Raw genomic sequence first — 18,775 nt, 5'->3', positions numbered from 1 at the left:
CTGAAGTGTTTAATCAATCACCAGTGCTGTTTGCTGCTGCTATACCATTCATAGGGATTATTATACAGCAATTTGAATTACAAAGCAAAGCAATAGAAATATATAAAGGGTATTACTAGTCAATGTTTGGATCTCTAGTTCCAGGTACTGAGGACTTGCTTTTCCATGGTATATGAAAACTATTAACTGACCATTTCCTTCAGCTGTGAGTGCTCAGCATTTCTGCAAAGCAGGCCTCAGGGTTTCAAATCAGGAAACTGGAAAATTAGAAGATGCAACTAATGACCCTTTGTGAAAAATCTGGCTTAGGAAGATGGGCACCATTGCAAAGGAAATCAGGGCCAGGGACTGCACCAGAATTAAATTCTTCAGGAGAGCACACATCAACTGCTCTGCCTACGTGAGGTTTTTTTCTTCACCCTTTGCAATTTTGCTGCCTCTTGGGCTCTGCAGCTTTGGAGAAATATGATGGAACTGTTGGCTTCTGTACTCTGCAACTTGACATAGCCAAAACAACAACAACACTCTGTACTGAGTGAGAAAATTCTGCCATGGACTAAATAGTAGAAAAATATGCAATGCAAACCATATCATATTTCATACAGAAAAGAGTTGAATTAATCCTATCTAGTAGATGGACTTGGCAACCTTTCCCAATTTCAAGCATACTTTGAAAACCAAACAATTATTTCAAGTATCAAAGGTATTTAAACCACATTCAGGAAGCTTCAAAAGACACTTTTCTTGAAAAAAGTGAAAACATGATCTTGCATAATTCCCAGGCTGGTGACATTCAGGTGTGAGATGAGAAGAGAAACATGGTAATAATTCTTTTAATTCATGCACAAATCCTGCATTTGTTAACAGTGTGTTTGCTCTTACATTCCATGTTAGCAGTGGTTAACATCTTTAGTGTAGCTATGGGAACCAACAAACTGTACATAATTCTAATTTGCTAAGAACAGAACATTTACAGAACTGTAAACATATATAATAGTGATGTAGATCCTTACAAATTGGTATGAGCTGAACTGCTTTAAACTCTTGCTCTTTCAGAACTGGCTTTATTTTTGTTGAAAGGAGGAGGACATCAAAGCTCCAGGACAGGTCCCTCTGATACAAATCAGCCCTGACTTTAATGGAGCTCGGTGGATTTGCAGCAGGCTGTCTGATTTTCCAACTGACAACTCTCCTCTATGGAGAACTCCACTGAAAATGGGTATTTCCTATGTATTTCCTGTATTCCCTACAACCTATGCCAGACTTATGTGTATGGTACAAGCCATGACTACTGAGAAATGTTAAGTCTAGTTGAAGTTACACAGTCATGAAAAGACAGAAAATAAAAGTCTTCTGTAATGATAATAGCACTTACAGTATATTATGTATGTTAAGTACTCAAACCACTTTAGTAAAAAAAAAAGCCATCTATTTCCTTTCATAACATGGTCAAGAGTAATTTCTGGCACAGAGAAGTGAGAATCATCAGTGCAGCTTTGTGGAACTGATTACCATGTACTTCAACAGAGACCAGCAAATGCTATTTAAGGAGCAATTTGAATCACTGATGTGGTGATGCAGGAGCTGGTTATGTCTCCTTGATGTGGAAGGATAAGCTGTCACAACACTGACAATGCACAGAGCAACTATGAACTATCCTTAAATCACTTCAGTGCAGGAGAGAAATGGAAGTTTGCTGTTCTGTCCTTGTGCTGGCTCCATTTCAGCCCAGTGACAAGGACACTGGAACCTGCATTTGAACACCATGTGAGCACGTTCCCCCTGGGCAGAGCTAGGAAGGATTAATGGGCATCTCCTGAGACCCAGGAAATGAACAAATGGCTGAGGGACAGGATGTTAAGGAATAAAAGAATATGGGCTGGTCACACCAGGTTCATTCTGCCTAATGTGCTATGATGGTGGCCAATACCCAGTGCTGTTTAAGAGAATGTTGTTATTCTCCAGAAAGTTCTTTCAAATTCCCATGATTTTTTTCACTATTTAGAGCTGAGATAGATCAAAAATGTGAACAAGAAACTAAAGTACCAATGCAATGACTAAGTGTCTGAAGTACACCAGGAACTCAAAAGCTTACATAGCAAGCAGAGTTACAAGCAAAATAATCGCTAAAAGAAAATAGAGAATATGATGAGATGCTACTTCACTCCTTGGGATAAAAGAATTATTATTATTATTATTATTATTATTATTATTATTATTATTATTATTATTACTATTATTTGGAATACAGTTTCTGTGCTGCAGAAAATGTAATGTGATATGATCAAAATAATTTACAAATTGGGATTGACAAGCTGAATCACTGAAATACTGACATTTAGCTTGTTCATTTCAAAGTGATGTCTCTGCTTCAAAAACTGTCAGATTTCATTTTTTAAAGAATTTTTTAAAAGGTCTTTTACTTTAGCATGAAGAATTACCCTCTCAAATCCTGACTCTTCAGTCCAGTCTGTAAACTGAAAAATCAATTATTTGTACAGTACTAGTTTTGGGGAAGAGGGCCAGAAGATAAGACAGCCACATACAAAAGTCAGTGTGGAATCAAATGGAGAGTGAAAGAGAACAAATATGGAATTTATCCATAGGGCACACAGAGCCTCACAAAAAACTGTCTGCTATTCCTAAATTATATTTCAAATGCATGGGAAAAGGTAGAAGAACTTTGCTCTGAGTGGAAAAGTTGGCAAGTGCCACAGCCACATTGAGAACCTGAGAACTCCAGCTTGGCAAGAGGGCAGATGGGCTCTGCAAACTATTTTAACACTTCTCAGCAGAAGACAGCCATTAAATAAAGTAAGGAAGAAGTTGGTCTTCAAAATTTGAAAAGAAATTAAAAGCATGTGCATGACACAATAGTCCCTGGAGCAAGGTAAGTGTCTACACAAAAAAACTGGAAGAGTCCTCAGGCAATCCAACTGAAATGTTTTTCTATGAAGGACAGTAATTCTTGTTTTGGAAGGAAGATGAGTACAGCAGCTAAAGCTGGAGCTTTAAACCTCTGCTGGAGGTTTCCTGATGTGTGCAGTGTGTCACAGGAACTGGCTCTCCATTTGTTTACCTGTGCATTAAAGTGAATCCCCAAGGCAATGTGAGGTTGAATCCATTACCATTAGCACAGAGCATAAACAACTCAAATAAAGGGGTTTGATGGCACAAAGTGTTAAAGTGCCCACAACAAGAATGTTGGTTAGTATTTAACAACAGCAAGAGGAACTGAATTAAGAACATATCCAAACAGCTAGACTGTGTTTAGGGATATTAAAATTATGCAATTTGTTAAGGATTTTCTGTAGCTAGGCCACGTGGCACGTTTCCAATTAAATTTCTTTATGCAAAACAAATAATTTTGCATAGATTTGCATGTTACTAACAGGAGAAGAGGCTTATTAACAACAAAAATTACATCTCATTTCTATTTAATTCATTATCTTGAATTAGCAGGTGAGCATCCTTGAGCCTTATCTCCCTGTTTAGACACAGAGCACTTATCACTGTGGCATCAATGCCACTCTTCAGGCTTGATATAGAGCCTGGGATATGGACTCAAAGCAGTCGTCTGTGAAATAAAGCAAGTTGAGTTTTGCTTTGTATCTGGGTATTCTGAAGGAGGAAAATAAGTCATTTGCAGAAGTCCAGGGCATTCTGTTTTATTAAAATAAATTTCCTAAAAGTATTGCATACTGCAACTGCTTTGCCCTGGAGCATTAAGAGGAGGATTTCCAGTAGAACGTGTGCACCCAACTGCTTTGCAGGTCTATATTTGAAACCAGTCCTTTACAGCCAGTCTAACAACCTGCCCATAAAACCAGCCAGCTGGCTGGATCTCTTCTCCTCTTATTCATTGTGACCTACAGCTAAGGATGTTTTTCACACTGGAGACCCATGGAAAAGACTCTCATAATCTTGTTAAAGGCTGGCATACTTGACTTGCACTACAGAATCCTTCATTTGTCTCCTCAGGGAAATAAACACTTTTAAAAGCCTTTGGATTTCAAAAATGCCTTGGACAAATACAATGGCCACCCTAGTAATAAGTGAATCAGTTTTCTGCTTCTCACAAAAATGTTTACAGCCAGGAATTTGGATTTTATGTGCCCTTATACAAACTCATCTACAGTTCTGGTTTTTTTTTATTGCTCATATGTTCTCATGGGAAACCAATTTCTCTTTCAAGCAGCAGTGACTTTAGTAAGTCAAAGCATCCAATTGCTAGAGGAGGGTTTACTTCACCTCTCATCACTGAAACCCTGCTGTGGAATACAATCTGTTTTCAGAGAGTAGAGAGGTGAAGGACAAAAACAAATGGCAATTACTCAAAGCCTGTGAAGAGCTTGGAGACTGCTATTCTCTTGCATCTGAATTAGGGCAAGAAAATAAACTGGTCAAAATGTTGCCAAGAATAAAGCTCTAACACTGAGCAGACTGAAGCTTGTCTTGTTATCATTGAAAATATTAAGCTGTAATATAATAGTATCTAACATTTGCATTTCTGGCTGCTTTTTAAGAAAGATTGAACCAATTTGTTAACTCTCCTTTAGGACAGATGTTCAGCAAGGACATGATAAAATATTCACAGTTTTTATTGCTAATTCTAACTCCATTATTTCATGAAAACCTTTCTTGCTACTTTCAGAGCCTTTTCATACCAGTGAAACAAGCTTCTAAATTTCCCCCCTGACTATCTACTTGAAAAATAACTGCATTTCAGTCCAAATTCATGCAACACTTTTCTAAGGGATTCCATCACTCAAAAATGCAACACATTTAATCCATATTCAGGTATTTGGAGCACCAAGAGAAATAAACCACAGTATTTTTCACTATCATAGTTGCTAGAGGAGCACTGCCTTTAGCATTAGTAAAAGTAAGTTGGCCTAACAATACTTTTATATACACAGTGACTCTACCACAGAGAACCTCAAAGTCATCTACATCTGCAAAATTTCCAATTTCAGAAACTGGAGCTCCAATAATAATTGCAATATTATTGGGAATTATTTACAAACTTAAGGTGTAGGTATTTACAAATAGAAGCACTTCTTGTGACATCTGCTGATAAAAATTATACCCAAGCAAACAGAAACATGTTTGGAACCTGGTAGCAGTATGCCATAAAATAAGAAAATAATCTCTTTGTATAGTAAGTTAAATGCAGGAGCAACCTTGTGGCCTTCACTATTTCTTAGAGTGTAACACACAAGTCCAGGCTTGCTTAAAACATAAACTACATTAATGTAATTCAGTTTCCCAAGGTCAGGAGGAGTTTATTTCCAAACCCTTGCTCTTAACAGTCCTGTTGGACAACATGAAATAACACCACCACGTATCTGCAGGTCCTGAATTTCTTCTGAAACGCAAAGACCTGACAATGAATCTGCTTCTCAAGAGCTTAATATATTGTTTTCACCTGCATCTTCTTTATTGTAGCTCTTTTATACCTGTACTTCAATTGCACATGGCATCTTTCCTTTATTGAGGGCTGCAGTTAATCAGCTGGTTCCATAAAGCACCACATAAATTCTGTTTTATGAATTCTTTGTCACAAGAATGTAGCCAAATACCTCGTGTTCCAAGACTCAGCAGTAACACATCACCTTTGTACAGCCTTGCAAAACCATATGGAAATTACAGCAGCCCATGAACAGAAACTCCTCAACCTCCTTTACTGTGTTAGGAATGGTAAGGAAAAAATAGAAACCAATGATGTTTAACAGACATGTTTCAAAAATAAGTGAGGAAAAGAAAGAGAGAGAAAATCAGCCTGGGTGTGAGTGGATAGACATTTGCAAGGTTGCCTTTGCAATGCAAGAACCTCAGCAGTGTGAAGTGCTGCCATGAGCTCTCATTTTCCAAAATCCCTTACAGGTAGGAGATGTCTTTCCCCTTTCCTCAAATTCCTCATTCATTTCATATCCTAAACTACATGACTAGAAGAAAAAAATCCAAAAAATTATGTGTAAAAATGTTTTTTTTTTTCTTTTTTTTTTCACTTAATACATACTGAAAAAATTGACTTAAAGCTGTATTTACAGCATCATTTAAATATCTATACCAGGCTTCTTTCTCCCTTTAGCTTCTCCAGAGTAGCTGTAACAATCTTTTCAGTAGTGCTGTAGACTTAACTTTTAGGAAACAGGACTTTTTACTTGGTTTTTGTATCAAGCACAAGGAAGTCAATGGCAGGAATGGCTCAGCTCTAGACTGAAACAGTGAAAAACTCACTCAGTCTCCTACTTCATCTTGGAATTCTTTCTGATAGAGCATTGCTGATCTGAATATACAAAAAAAGCCCCAGACAAAGTCTTACCAATGCCCTGTAAAGTATTGTCAATACTTCTGGATATGCTTCTCCTGACATCCCTGAGGTTTATGTAAATCTTTTCACAGCTCATAGCTGCTCACAGTTATTCTGTGACCAGCCAGCACACTGAGGCCTTTCCTCTGGACACTTCTAACCAAAGAGCACTTAGAAAAGCAGATGTTCATATTATTAGACCCCCGAGTGTATAATTATGCACTTTGTGCTAACGAACTTATTCCCATTTCTATCGTTCCAGCTCTCAAGGACATCTAACTGAAAATACAAAAAGGAAATTTTTTTTTAAAAAAAAGTAAAATACTGTCCAGTGTTTCTCGCAGACAACTCGACTTCTTGACACAATGTAAACTGAATAGATAACAATTCCTTCCACTTGCTTGTTTATTGAAAAATCTATTTTAATCATTTATTGCCTTTGGGGTAACAGCATTCTCAAAAGCACTTACTCTATACACTATATAGCATACTCCTCATACAATTAAAAAATAAATCAAAACACTTAAGACTTATATTTGCTGGTAAAAACAACCCGTGTTTTAAAAATTCTGATCTGTATATATCTATATATTTTTTTGTTCAGAACTCCTTACTTGCTCATGGGATTTTACTAAATTGAGGAAAGTGATTAATACATAAGTTTTATGTAATATTCTCAAATGTACAATATCAAGATTTCTATGAAAGATTTTGTATTTATAAGGTCCAGAATGCTAGTGTCAATATTTAGAATGAAAGGGAAGCATGATATATAGCTCATAACGCTGGTTAGTTTTGTGCCTTTGGCAATTTTCCTCAAAGTACGTCTCCACTGCCCAGCACTAATCTAATTTAGAGATAAGGTGCTTCATATATGAGATGCTTCTTCAAGTGCCTCTGCAGCCCATCAGGCTCAGAGGAAAGAACTGCAAATGAGGGAAGGCTGTTTTTTCACACAGACCATCCTCACTGCACTTTGAAACTGCAGAATCCCCTTCTTGGGATGGGATCAGCTGGAAACAAACATTGGGATTCATGCATGAGAAACTCAGAGTCTGCAAACTGTCCCTGTGACTTCAGGATTTTTCATAAGCTCTTACCAGAAATGTGCTATACTGGTGCTTTGGCACTGGGGCTTGTGGAGACAAAGTTGTTTCTGGTGTTTTCCTCGGTTTCATTTCAACCAAGCAAAACTCAGGAAGGAACTAATTAATCCCTTTGTGAGAACAACAAAACAGAACGAGGCACCTTTTTGTACATGACTATTTTTTAGCCACACCTGAATGTTGCTGTATAACATTAACAGAGGATGCAACACACTTGAGAAATATGTGGGCATTGCTTTTTTACAGTGAGTTATTACAGAGATAAACAACCATGTACCACAAGTGTTTGGAAAGTTCTGATAAAGACAGAGATATGTATATTTGTTGTCACTTCACAGTCCCAAATGAAGCCTAATTTTGCTGGTGTCAACCAAGATGCCCAGGATACTTCAAAAGATGCTATCCCTTTTGCTTTTTCTTTTGCATCTTAAACTGTCCATGAACATTTGCAACCTTTTCAAGAACTCAGAGCTCACAATTTCAGTTGTGAATGATCAATGAGGCTTTTATAACAGGCAACTTGCTGTTCAAAATGACAATGACATGATTTTGTTTTACCCAGTTTTCATTTTTCCTGCTGACAGGGGGTTTCCTGATAAGTGAGTACTTACTGCTACAGACCATACTTACAATTTGGACAATTTTTGCCTGTTGTCTGGGCCTGATAACACCTGAACCCCAACTATCTTTGTAAACAAATAGGAAAATAGGTCACAATGATAGTAAAATCACCTTCAGACAAGCAAGATGGAGACAAGACTATAAATTATTCGATCCAAACACACAGTGATATCACTGTAGAAAGTATATTCTCATAAAGGAAAATGTTTCCCCATGAACACAGCCTTCTAAACTATTAATGAAATTGGAATACAATATTATAGAAATGTAGATAAGACTGGGTTTGAAAATCATCACAGAGTATTGGTTAGATGTAAGCTTAGGCACTTTGTATTTTACTATTAATTAGAACTATTATAAAGGCTTGTCTAAATGCTTGCAGGGTGTAAGGATTTATAATTCAGCTCCAAATTTGAGATTTGGCTGCCCAAACTAATCCCAAAGACTGCTCCAGAGAGGCTGTATCAGGACACCTGTAGGGAAGGCAATTCCACAATTCTGAGTTGACCAAGCCAGTCTTCAGAGTTTGACCCTGTATTTGAAAAAAAATTACTAAAAGTTAAAGCATGGCTATTTTAATATTTGGGGCATAGGTGGTTGCCTAAAAGCTTCTCCAATATTTATTTTTTTGTATTGCAGGATATTTTAGTGTTTTCATGTGGATGTTGGAGTCCTGTTTGACAGAGATGGACTTGTGCCAAATAATTCAGATTTTAGTAATTTAGTAAAGATTCTCATTCTAGTCCACATCTAAGACTGCTGCTTTAGAGAAAACAGATAACATTATTATTTTGATTTACATGTAGTCCATTAAACTGAATTACAAAAAAATGCAATTCTTCAGAGGAAAATTAATGCAGAAAGGTCCCTGTTGGGTCAGTGGAAGCCATAAAATATGCAAGGATATATATTTGGAATGAGGTGGTGATATCACAAATGCCATCTCCCTTCTTTTGCACTAAAAAGGAATTAGAAATTGAAGAAACCAAGAACTAATTTGCCACAATGCTGCATAAAAAGTTACAACCTGTCTGGAATGATCAATTAATCTCTAGGCTATACTCATTTATACCTCTATACACTCAGAATAACTTAACCAAAAGCAACCAGCTCAACACCATTGATGGAACTATTCCAGATTTACACTGGAGTATCTAAAGATGGAATTTAGTCCTTAAGATACCAAGAAAAAAACCCCTGATAACCAAGAAACTAGAAAAAGATGTATTTGAAAAAGAAAAAAAGTCTTATTTTTCTTCCACATTTTACTAAAAAGGTTTATCTTCTCCCCCAGCCCCCTGGGATGTTTTATCTTAGCATTGATGCCTTAGGATTTAGCTCTTGCATTTTTCAGCTCCTGTACTGCTTTAGTGTGCAGCTCTAAAGCTCCATAGCCTGCCAGCCACTGCTCTCCCATTTTATTCAGACAAAACAATTCCTCTCTAGGCATCGCTATCTCAGGCCCCAGAAATCATAAACAAAAGTGAATTGGGGGAGCAAGTGGGGACTATGACTTCATTACCTGAAGTTGTAATTGGAGGATTAACCCCTGATTTGGAAATAGAGCAAATGTATGTCTGTCTGGAAAATTCGTGACCATTGTTCATTTTGGGTGCAGCCTCTGTGAGGTTTTTGACTGCCCAGGGTGCCCCTGTGGAAAGCCTTTAATAAATACTCACTTTTATTCTCTTTACCTTGACTGGCCTCTGTCCTACATAGCCTCTCCAAGGCATCAACACCACAGTGACATGCACTATAATTTATTTCACTGTCAGTTTTCCAGAGATTTTAAAAATGTTTCCTTGGAGTAAATGTCAGGGAAATATTCCCAAAAATGCACAAATCAATACCCACAAGAAAAAACTATATGGAATCAGTCTTATTTATTTGATTTTGTTTATGATGAGAGAAATTTTAGTGCTCTAATTATCAGTATCAGCACACAAACACCTGCTGTTACTAGATGGTGTTTCTATTAACACAGTGTGCCACTTCAATAGTTTTCTGTTGGCAATCCAAAATCAAATTACTTCTTGTCTGAAAATTATTGTTACTTGCTGACACAAAATGTTTACTATGTCTGTCATTTTCTAACCTTTTCTTTATGCCAAAAAAAGAGATCAATAGCCATTAAAACAATTTTTTTTAAACACTGTTTATGAAATCAACAACCATTGAGCTGTCTCTTACTGCTCTTATTGTTTTTGTGGATTTGTGTATCCTAGTAGGTTTTGGGATCCTGTATCCTTTAGGTGTCCAGGTGGGAAGCTGTCTGCAGGGTCAGTGATCCAGGAGATGCCACACTACTGCTCTTGGGGTCTGTGGCCCATTTAGATTTGGGTTCTGTATTGAATTTAATGGGGAACTGAGCAGTCCACAGCTACTGATTACATGATTACTGATTACACCAAATCTTTTTTCAATATTATTTCTACTTTAGCAGGTGACCACTCCTGGAAAGGGGTGAAACCTGTATTTACTGCTAAGCCTGGGCAAACATACAGCTATAAATGTTTGAGAAAACATAAAGACTTGACTCAGTCACAGAGAGCTGCCAGGGAGTTAACACAGCCTTTAAAGTTCTCTTTCAAAAGATTTCAAAAGAATTAAAAAGAATATCCTACTGTTTTTAATATAATTATACCTCAACACAGTTATTTTTATGCAGTTCCTATTTCCTGCTGCTGTCTGGGATTAGTCCTTATTTAGCAATGATGAGGAATTATGTCTCATGTCCTGGTTCAACCTCGAAAATTATGTCAGGAATTTTGGCTCAACGTTATTTTCTTGCCATGTAAGCTTGCTAAAGAGATGCATTTACCAAGAGGGTAAATCCTGCTGACAGGGATGCTGCTGCTACCTTCAGCGTCCTCTCAGCAAGCACCTGAAAGCAGCAAAGGGAACAACACCCTCCGAGTGCTGCCTGCTCCTCCTTTCTGTCAATGCTGCTTCTAAGGCAGATGCTGTCTGCTATATTTTGGAGCCTGCTGTAAATTTGATCAAATCCACAGAAGATCATGCCAAAAAAGTGACAGCTAGTCAATGGATGGTATCGTCCCTAACTTGTTATCTGTCTGGGGCTTGCTGCAATCAATGCTTCTGTGCAGAGTTCCAAAACCTTAGAGCCAGATCAAAACACAGCATTTCCACAGGGGACAATTCTGTCTCCTTTTCAAGTTCATGTCAAAGCAGGCTTCACATAGGCACCTGAGTGCTTTTTGTGCATAATTGTTGAAAGCACAAAAAATGTTTTAATTCATACTCCTTGGTAAAAAAAGCATTGAGGTACCAGAGATCCAAACCTGAATTTACTCTCAGGCCTAAACAAGTTTTTTGGGCTGATTTTCCTTTGCAACACAATTATGTCAGAAAATACAGCAACCTGAAAATTTGCATTTCATTTCCACTGTATGAATACTTCATACATATAATGCAGAACCTCAGTATGGGCATATTGAATCGTGGTGAAAAATCCAATAGTATTTGCTCAAGTTGAAAAGTGATTTTTAGATACTATGTTTGAAATCTCTCTGTATTCTTCCTTTGCAGAGCTTTGAGCTCTTAAATCATACCATTATGGCTGTTTGCACTTACATGCTAAAATACGATGCTCATATACTGGTGCAAGAGAAATTTAGACTTGTTTATTCAATGATAAAATTTACAATTCACAGTTTGTGTTGACTAATTATACAGTCACAGTCAGTTGTATTTGGGAACAGGCAAAACACCACATGAATTCAATAATTGGCCTTTCCCCCATCAGCTCTTGCTTTTGTCATGTGCACAAAAGAAAGATTCATGTGAGGTCAAGCAGCAGAACAAAACCCAGGACCCACCCCCAGCCACAATTGCTTTGCTCTTTCTTCTGATGCTTGCAAGAGCTTGATTGTGCTGGCTCAGTCTTGGAGGTCTTGGCTTCTGCTTCCAAGAGAGTGGGGGACATAAACAGCCACACATGGGGAGCAGAGGTATCTGTCCTTGCCTGATTCCTCACTTTCTTTAGTCAAATATTAATTTAGTCCAGTCACTTACTTCACTACTACAAACAGTATGTTGCAGAAGTGAAAAAAATTGGATCTTTCATGCTTTGAGGATGCTTTTCCATGCTTTTGGAATAAAGACTGATCTGCTTGTGAGAAAGCTTGCAGGCAAGAAAAATTGTATTGGTAAAAGTAATTATTATTCACAGAAACTATATAACTCAGATTTACTTGGGTAAATTAATTTCATCATGCAAAAAATTTAAAAAACTGAATTGCAGTGTTCACACAGAAAATTTTGGAGCACAAATAGCAGATACTGCATAGTTTAGGCCTAACAAACCTAGTATTCACTGAGGAAGTCCAGAGGAAAAAGACACCTAGTTTTCATGAGATACACTAAAACTTTGAAACCCTAGCTAACCCTAATTTTGGAATACTTTCGTTTCATCATTCCCAGAGTCTTAGACTCAAGTAAGTGACTTCAAAATCTACCTGGATATTCAGCCTCAGGAAGAGCCTTTTTTCAAAATTAAAGTCACAAAAGGAAACATTTCCTGACGAATCTGCACCAATTTAAAATCCACCATGTTCATGACTCATACTTCATAAACTTTAAAATTATGTACTTTGCAGTTATGAAAACCTGTGAACAGCAATTTGAAGCTGAAATATTTGCTGGAAGTGGATTTCAAGACTTTAAATTCTTTTAGTTGTCAGTCATTCAGACACAAGAAATGATACAACTCATTTGGGAAACAAGACTGTGATTTCTTCAAATGAACTTCATGCACTGAGTGCTCTTTATATATAGGAAAGGAACATTAGACCTTCTCATCCATCACACCCAATAGGGCTGGTAGTTAAATGCTACAATTCATAGCCTAAACAATGTAGATTCTTGATCAAGCTTGCCAAGACCTATTCCTGCAACTTAAAAATGTTCCCTTGGTTCTCCTTAGAAATTTAAACAACACTTGGCATATTTGAATATATTTCCTTCTGCCTATTGACCTTATAATTTCCCTTATCAAGATAACAGAATTTCCTTAGAAGTTGCCTTGGGCATTTCTGCAAGGTCAAAAGCACACAATGCACAGACAGGGATAAACCTACTTTGAATTACTGCATCCATTCATGCTCCAGTGGTTCTGCAACCCTAATGGCAACAAATGAAGTCTGGTGTGTTGGGAGTACAGCACTTGGAAAGCACAGAAAGGCTGTGGTCAGAAAGAGCCCTGACAGGCTGTTAAACATTTACCACCCTGCCTGAGCACCCCCACCACTCACACAGACCAAACAGCACTCACAGAGCAACGGGGGAAGTTGACAGAATGACATTATTGCAACCACGAATTCACACCTGCCAAGAGACACCCCAGTCACTGCACTGTGTTGGTGTTTGGATAGAATGAACAGCACATTTCAGGGAATAATCTCCCCCTTTGCCAGGAGGTTCTGAAGAACTGAAACAATTTGTTTCTTATCTAAAGTTATTTATGGTGGGTTTTTTGGAAGCTGCATTTGGTCTAAAAATAAGTTCTGTTCTCTTTACTATTGCAAAGAGGTACCTGAGAACCACCAGCAGACAAGGTTCTGTGCCTTAAATAATTCCTGTCATTTAAAGCAAGTTTCTAGTCCTTTTCTTTAGTTAAATTATAGCCTTATTCATTTTACAGAATTAAATCAAAGGGCATACACACTCTGGAAGGGCAGCTAACCTCAGGGCAGTTTACAGCTCAACCTCTGTCTCTGGGTAGCCAAGTTGAAAATCAGCAGCTATCATGGAAGCATATTGTAAAGCTGGGATACTGCTGTGAATTATGAAGCATATCAAGTGTTTGGATAAATCAAAGGAATCTAAATGGGCCTAAACCAGCAAAGAGTAAAAAGCATTAGGGTTTGTTTTCTTTTCCAAAATATTCCTTTACTACCTTCACAGAGACCTGTTTTCTGCCTCTCAGACACTGATTCGAAATTCCACTTAAGAAAATGAAGAACATGATCCTGCCATCTCTTCAAAGATTTAACTTTATGGTAGAAAGATTTTATTGTTGTTATTTGCCATTAAAGGTAATAATTCTAGTGTAGTTTTCTTTTGCTTGCATTTGTGCGATTTTATTAATGTCTCCATAGTAGCAGTTAGCACTGCAAAAGGAATTCCAATTTTTAGCATGATTATTAGTCTTCATTTTCATCCTCAAAGCTGGGATATTTTCGAAGGAGCTCAGGGAGGAGGAAGGAATAAGACTCAGGCACTGCAGTCCATTGTTACCTCTGAGCACATACACTTAGATTGCTTTTCTTTGATGCTGCTGCCAATTTTATTCACAAGCATATAAAAAAAGGTCACGACATTTAGAATTAGACTGCTTTGGAAATTAAATGTTCCTTTAAATTTTTAGTTTCTCAAAGTAATTGATCATGGAATAATATTTGAATATGACTGAATGAATGTGTAAAGATTAATGCAAACATTCTTCGAACTGGAAGTTCACAACCACATATGTTTAACCTTGTTGTGTAATCAGTATAAAAACATTGATATGTGAGCTTGAAGAGCTGCATTTCCATTTTGCTGGAAGCACTTGCATTGTTATTCTCCTTAGTATTTTTCCACTGGCATGTCTGTATAAGGCATGAGGTTTAGCTCTCTATAATTTTCTATTTAACATTACACTTCACAAGCCTGGCAACTAAATAAGGAGCAAAAATGAATCCCAATGGTTGGCAGAGCTTTTTCACATGAATTTTAATGTGAGAAATCAAACTATTGATTTTTAGGTGAATTCAGCAATATTAATGATATTATTGTAGCATATAAAGAAATATAATTTTGTGTGAACACTAGAGAAAGTCCTAAGACACAACATAACCAACATTCTAGACAGAAGTTCCAAACTCAAGAGATTTGGCAATCTCAGGAAGAGGAGATCACTGAAGTGCTGACATGGCCAGGTTTTGGGAGTCACTTGTCAAGGAATGGACCTGCCCATCTCACACACAGGTTCATCAGATGGTTTGGACCTTTTAGGTCACTGAATCCAGCTGTGAACCCAGCACTGCTGTGTCACCTCAGCCACTGGTCAGGGCTTATTTCTCCAAAGCCATCTGACAATCCTTGTTCAGCAGAAAATGGAAATTATAAAAGGCAACAGCGCACTCTGGAAATTTTTTTGTGGCCAGCAACTGCAGTTCGTAATTCTCTCATACACTATGGAAAGCTGGCTGGGCCCCAAGCAGATACACAAAATTCCAAATCCCTGTCCAGATGCTGCTAAAATTGCACCTGCATAAAATTTATGCTGGTGTGTAGAATTTACTCATGTTTTCTCATGGAAACTCCTGGGAGCACTTTGTTAGAAGACTGAAAAACTTTGAAATATTCAGTTTGAGACTCCATTGCACTCAGTGGGTCAGCTGAAAAGACAATGTCTGGAGAAAGGAGACTGAGCAAGAAAAAGGAAATGTTTAACTTAATGTTACTGCAACATTCAAAGATCAGAAGAAAAGCAAGTTATAAAGCATTTTTGTTACTGATTATTGGATTCTCAGTTTCAAATATTTTTGCAGACATTTCAGTTAATAATGATGATGATGATGATAATAATAATAATACTAATAGTAATAATAGCCTTGTCACCAGGGCAAGGGCAGGAGCATTGCTAATTCAAGTTTGGCTTCTTGAAAAAGCCCTCAGGAAAGTTGCTGTGCAGATCACACAATTCATTAAATTAATGCTTTGTTGGCTGGAGTTAAAGTTTGAGACAGGCAAAACAAAAGCCTGGGCTTTAGAATACATATACCCTGTCAAATTGCATTTATCAAGATAAGGGTTATTAGAATCTTTTTTCTCTTGTGTGAATGAAATTGTAAGCTTGAAATGTCACTGAAGATTTATTAATCTGATACTCTTTCTGATAAGGGCAAAGAAATAGAAAGGGCAGACAAAAAGAAATATTTCTTGTAGCCTGATAAGGACTACAAGAAATAGAAAATATGAATAGGGCAATTTATCAGTGGGCATTCTGCAACCAAAAGATTCAAGCCACACAAAGCAATAGTACAGTTATATATCGATTTCAGAGCACTGCCATCTACAACACTTGGTTGAAGTTTGAGAGCTGTGCAGAAAAATATCTGGAATTTTCAAAAAATTATATTAAACCTGAATTTTCAAACTGTAGGCTACAGTAACACTTGTTCTAGAAAGTAGATGGAGGCCTAATGTGAAAACTGGTGCTGTGCTGGAGTCCACAATATGTGCAGGGAGAACCACCAAAGGATCATCAGTGCTTTCAGCTGAGATGGCAGGGCCTGAACTAAACAAAACTGTTGTTTAAACATTTTTTTCTCTGTTTCTGTGCCTGCTGCCTGTAGAACATGTCCACAGTGGGGAGGAGGAAGAGTGAGGAGAGGTTCACAAATATTTTGGATCCAACAGACCATTGTTAAAATTTCCTGTTTGTTGTACTCCATGTGATGCACGAGACAAATAAACACATTTCACAACATGACAGAGACAGCCCTACCTAACCACCACTTCAGCTTTGTAAGCTCCCAGTACAGGCAGGAGCCCAGCAGCAGTCAGTGAGTTAAACTTTCTGCAATCCTGAGAAGAGAGACAACAGGACTCAAAACCAAGCCTAAACCTAGGCTCCTGCTAACTGTGCCAGCTCACCTGCACTTGTACCAACAAACCACAGCCACAGGAAATCAACTTTTTCCTTCCAAAGGCTTTCCTCATAGCAGGGAGGAAACTCTTAGAACCTGGCTGTGACACTTCCCCTCCTGCTGCTGGACTTCTGCTTTCAGCCACTGGAACCCTTTGGATGAGGTCACTGGGACAGGTTGTGCTTGCTTCCTTGGAAAAGACCTGGGGGACTGAATGAGCTCACCAGGCTTTCAGACTGCAGAGAGAACTCACCAGAGAGCTGGCAGGGAAAAGGGCCATTTGTGCTGAGACTCCAGCCTTCAGCTTGACACAGTATTGTTTGCAATGACTTTGTTATTGAAACAGATTTATACAAGAACACAGACACACCTGTCCAGTCAATATATGTTTGAATTCTAATGGCAACATGAATAACAATAGAGATGAAAATGGTAATTCACATGTGATTTTAAATGACTTTTTAGTTAACACAGTCTACTTTTTTTTTTAACTCACAAAATAATGAACCATCAAGCAGTACATTTTCTTTTCTTTCCTTTACAATTCTTCAATATTTCCATTTGAAATATCTTCATTTAAAATTGAGATTCATTAGCCAGAATTTAGTTTTCTTATAAGACCCTCTCAATAGGAGTTAGTTTTGCAGCAGTTAAGGTGTTTGAAAGCACCACCTGTTTAGAAGATGCTTAGCTGTACCTTTTACCACTTTCTCAGAAAGCCTTACATAGAAAATATGCCAGTTAAGAAAAGTCTCTCCTACATTTTTCTAAGATCATGGCAGGAGTCAAATTATCTGCCATGATTTCATTAACAACTCAACTTACCAGTCTTCTCCATCTTGTGTTTTAAACTTTCAGGTCCTGGCAGGCAGGGGCAGGGCCCTTCACATCGAGCTGTGATGGTTTTGCCAGAAGTACATGCATGGAACTCCATCTTGCACTAGAAGCATTAAAAAAACGGAAGAATAGTAATTAGGACAAGATATAAAATAGCAGCTATGGTCTAAATGAGAAACTGTGTTATCAGTAATGGCATTGGATAGATTGCAAAACTGAAAATACTTTTATAACTGACTATTCCTAACCTTTGTTATTTGCATTACCTACATTTTAGTTCTGACTTTCCTCCAAGAGCTTTGTGCCTGTGTAGTTGCCCTCTCTTCAGTGACTGCCCCATGGATATTTCCCCATTCTGTGCCCAGCAGCACCAGTGGCTGGACACTGGAATAATGTAATAATAAAATGAAGTGAAAGAAAACAGCACAGGGCACCAGAAACACAAACATTTTCTTTGGCTTGATATCTAATGAACCAAATTCAGCTCCACTTCTTGTCTTCTTCAAGCACTGCTTTTATGAGACAGAATCCAAGGGATTTTGATACACAGGGGAGGGTTGCCTGTGGTGCCCAGGCTGGACCTCCTCCCTGCAGGGACTGCCCCCTGCCAAGGAAAAGGGGAATGCTGGGCTGCAAAATCCCTTTGATCTGAGTTTTACTGAAGATTAATTCTATGATTCATTTAAAAGCAGGCCAACATGTTTACACAGTGGGACATGACGTGTTTTGACACAGCTGAAGGACACAGAGCCTGGACCATGGTGTTACCCTGGAGGATGCAGTGGGCAACTGGAGCTCACTGGGCAACAGCCACTGCTGAAACCCACAGCATCACCCTGAAACCCACAGCATCATCCTGAAACACACAGCATCACCCTGAAACACACAGCATTACCCTGAAACACACAGCATCATCCTGAAACACACAGCATCATCCTGAAACACACAGCATTACCCTGAAACACACAGCATCACCCTGAAACACACAGCATCATCCTGAAACACACAGCATTATCCTGAAACACACAGCATCATCCTGAAACCCACAGCATCACCCTGAAACACACAGCATCATCCTGAAACACACAGCATTATCCTGAAACACACAGCATCACCCTGAAACACACAGCATCATCCTGAAACACACAGCATTATCCTGAAACACACAGCATTATCCTGAAACCCACAGCATCACCCTGAAACACACAGCATTACCCTGAAACACACAGCATCATCCT

General features: G+C 38.1%; 1 protein-coding gene across 2 annotated transcripts in view; it reads right to left on the bottom strand.

Annotated features, from left to right (window-relative positions):
* Positions 1-18,775, bottom strand: part of SPOCK1 (SPARC (osteonectin), cwcv and kazal like domains proteoglycan 1) — a 281,460-nt gene that overhangs the window by 42,420 nt on the left and 220,265 nt on the right. For both annotated transcript variants that reach the window (XM_033072969.2, XM_033072970.1), the window contains one exon: positions 17,526-17,640. In XM_033072969.2, the coding sequence (XP_032928860.1) occupies positions 17,526-17,640 (115 nt within the window). The remainder of the gene's footprint in view (positions 1-17,525; positions 17,641-18,775) is intronic.

The sequence above is a fragment of the Catharus ustulatus genome, chromosome 15, assembly GCF_009819885.2.
Source record: "Catharus ustulatus isolate bCatUst1 chromosome 15, bCatUst1.pri.v2, whole genome shotgun sequence".
Taxonomy (NCBI): Eukaryota; Metazoa; Chordata; class Aves; order Passeriformes; family Turdidae; genus Catharus; species Catharus ustulatus.
This window is presented reverse-complemented; position numbering and strand designations above follow the sequence as displayed.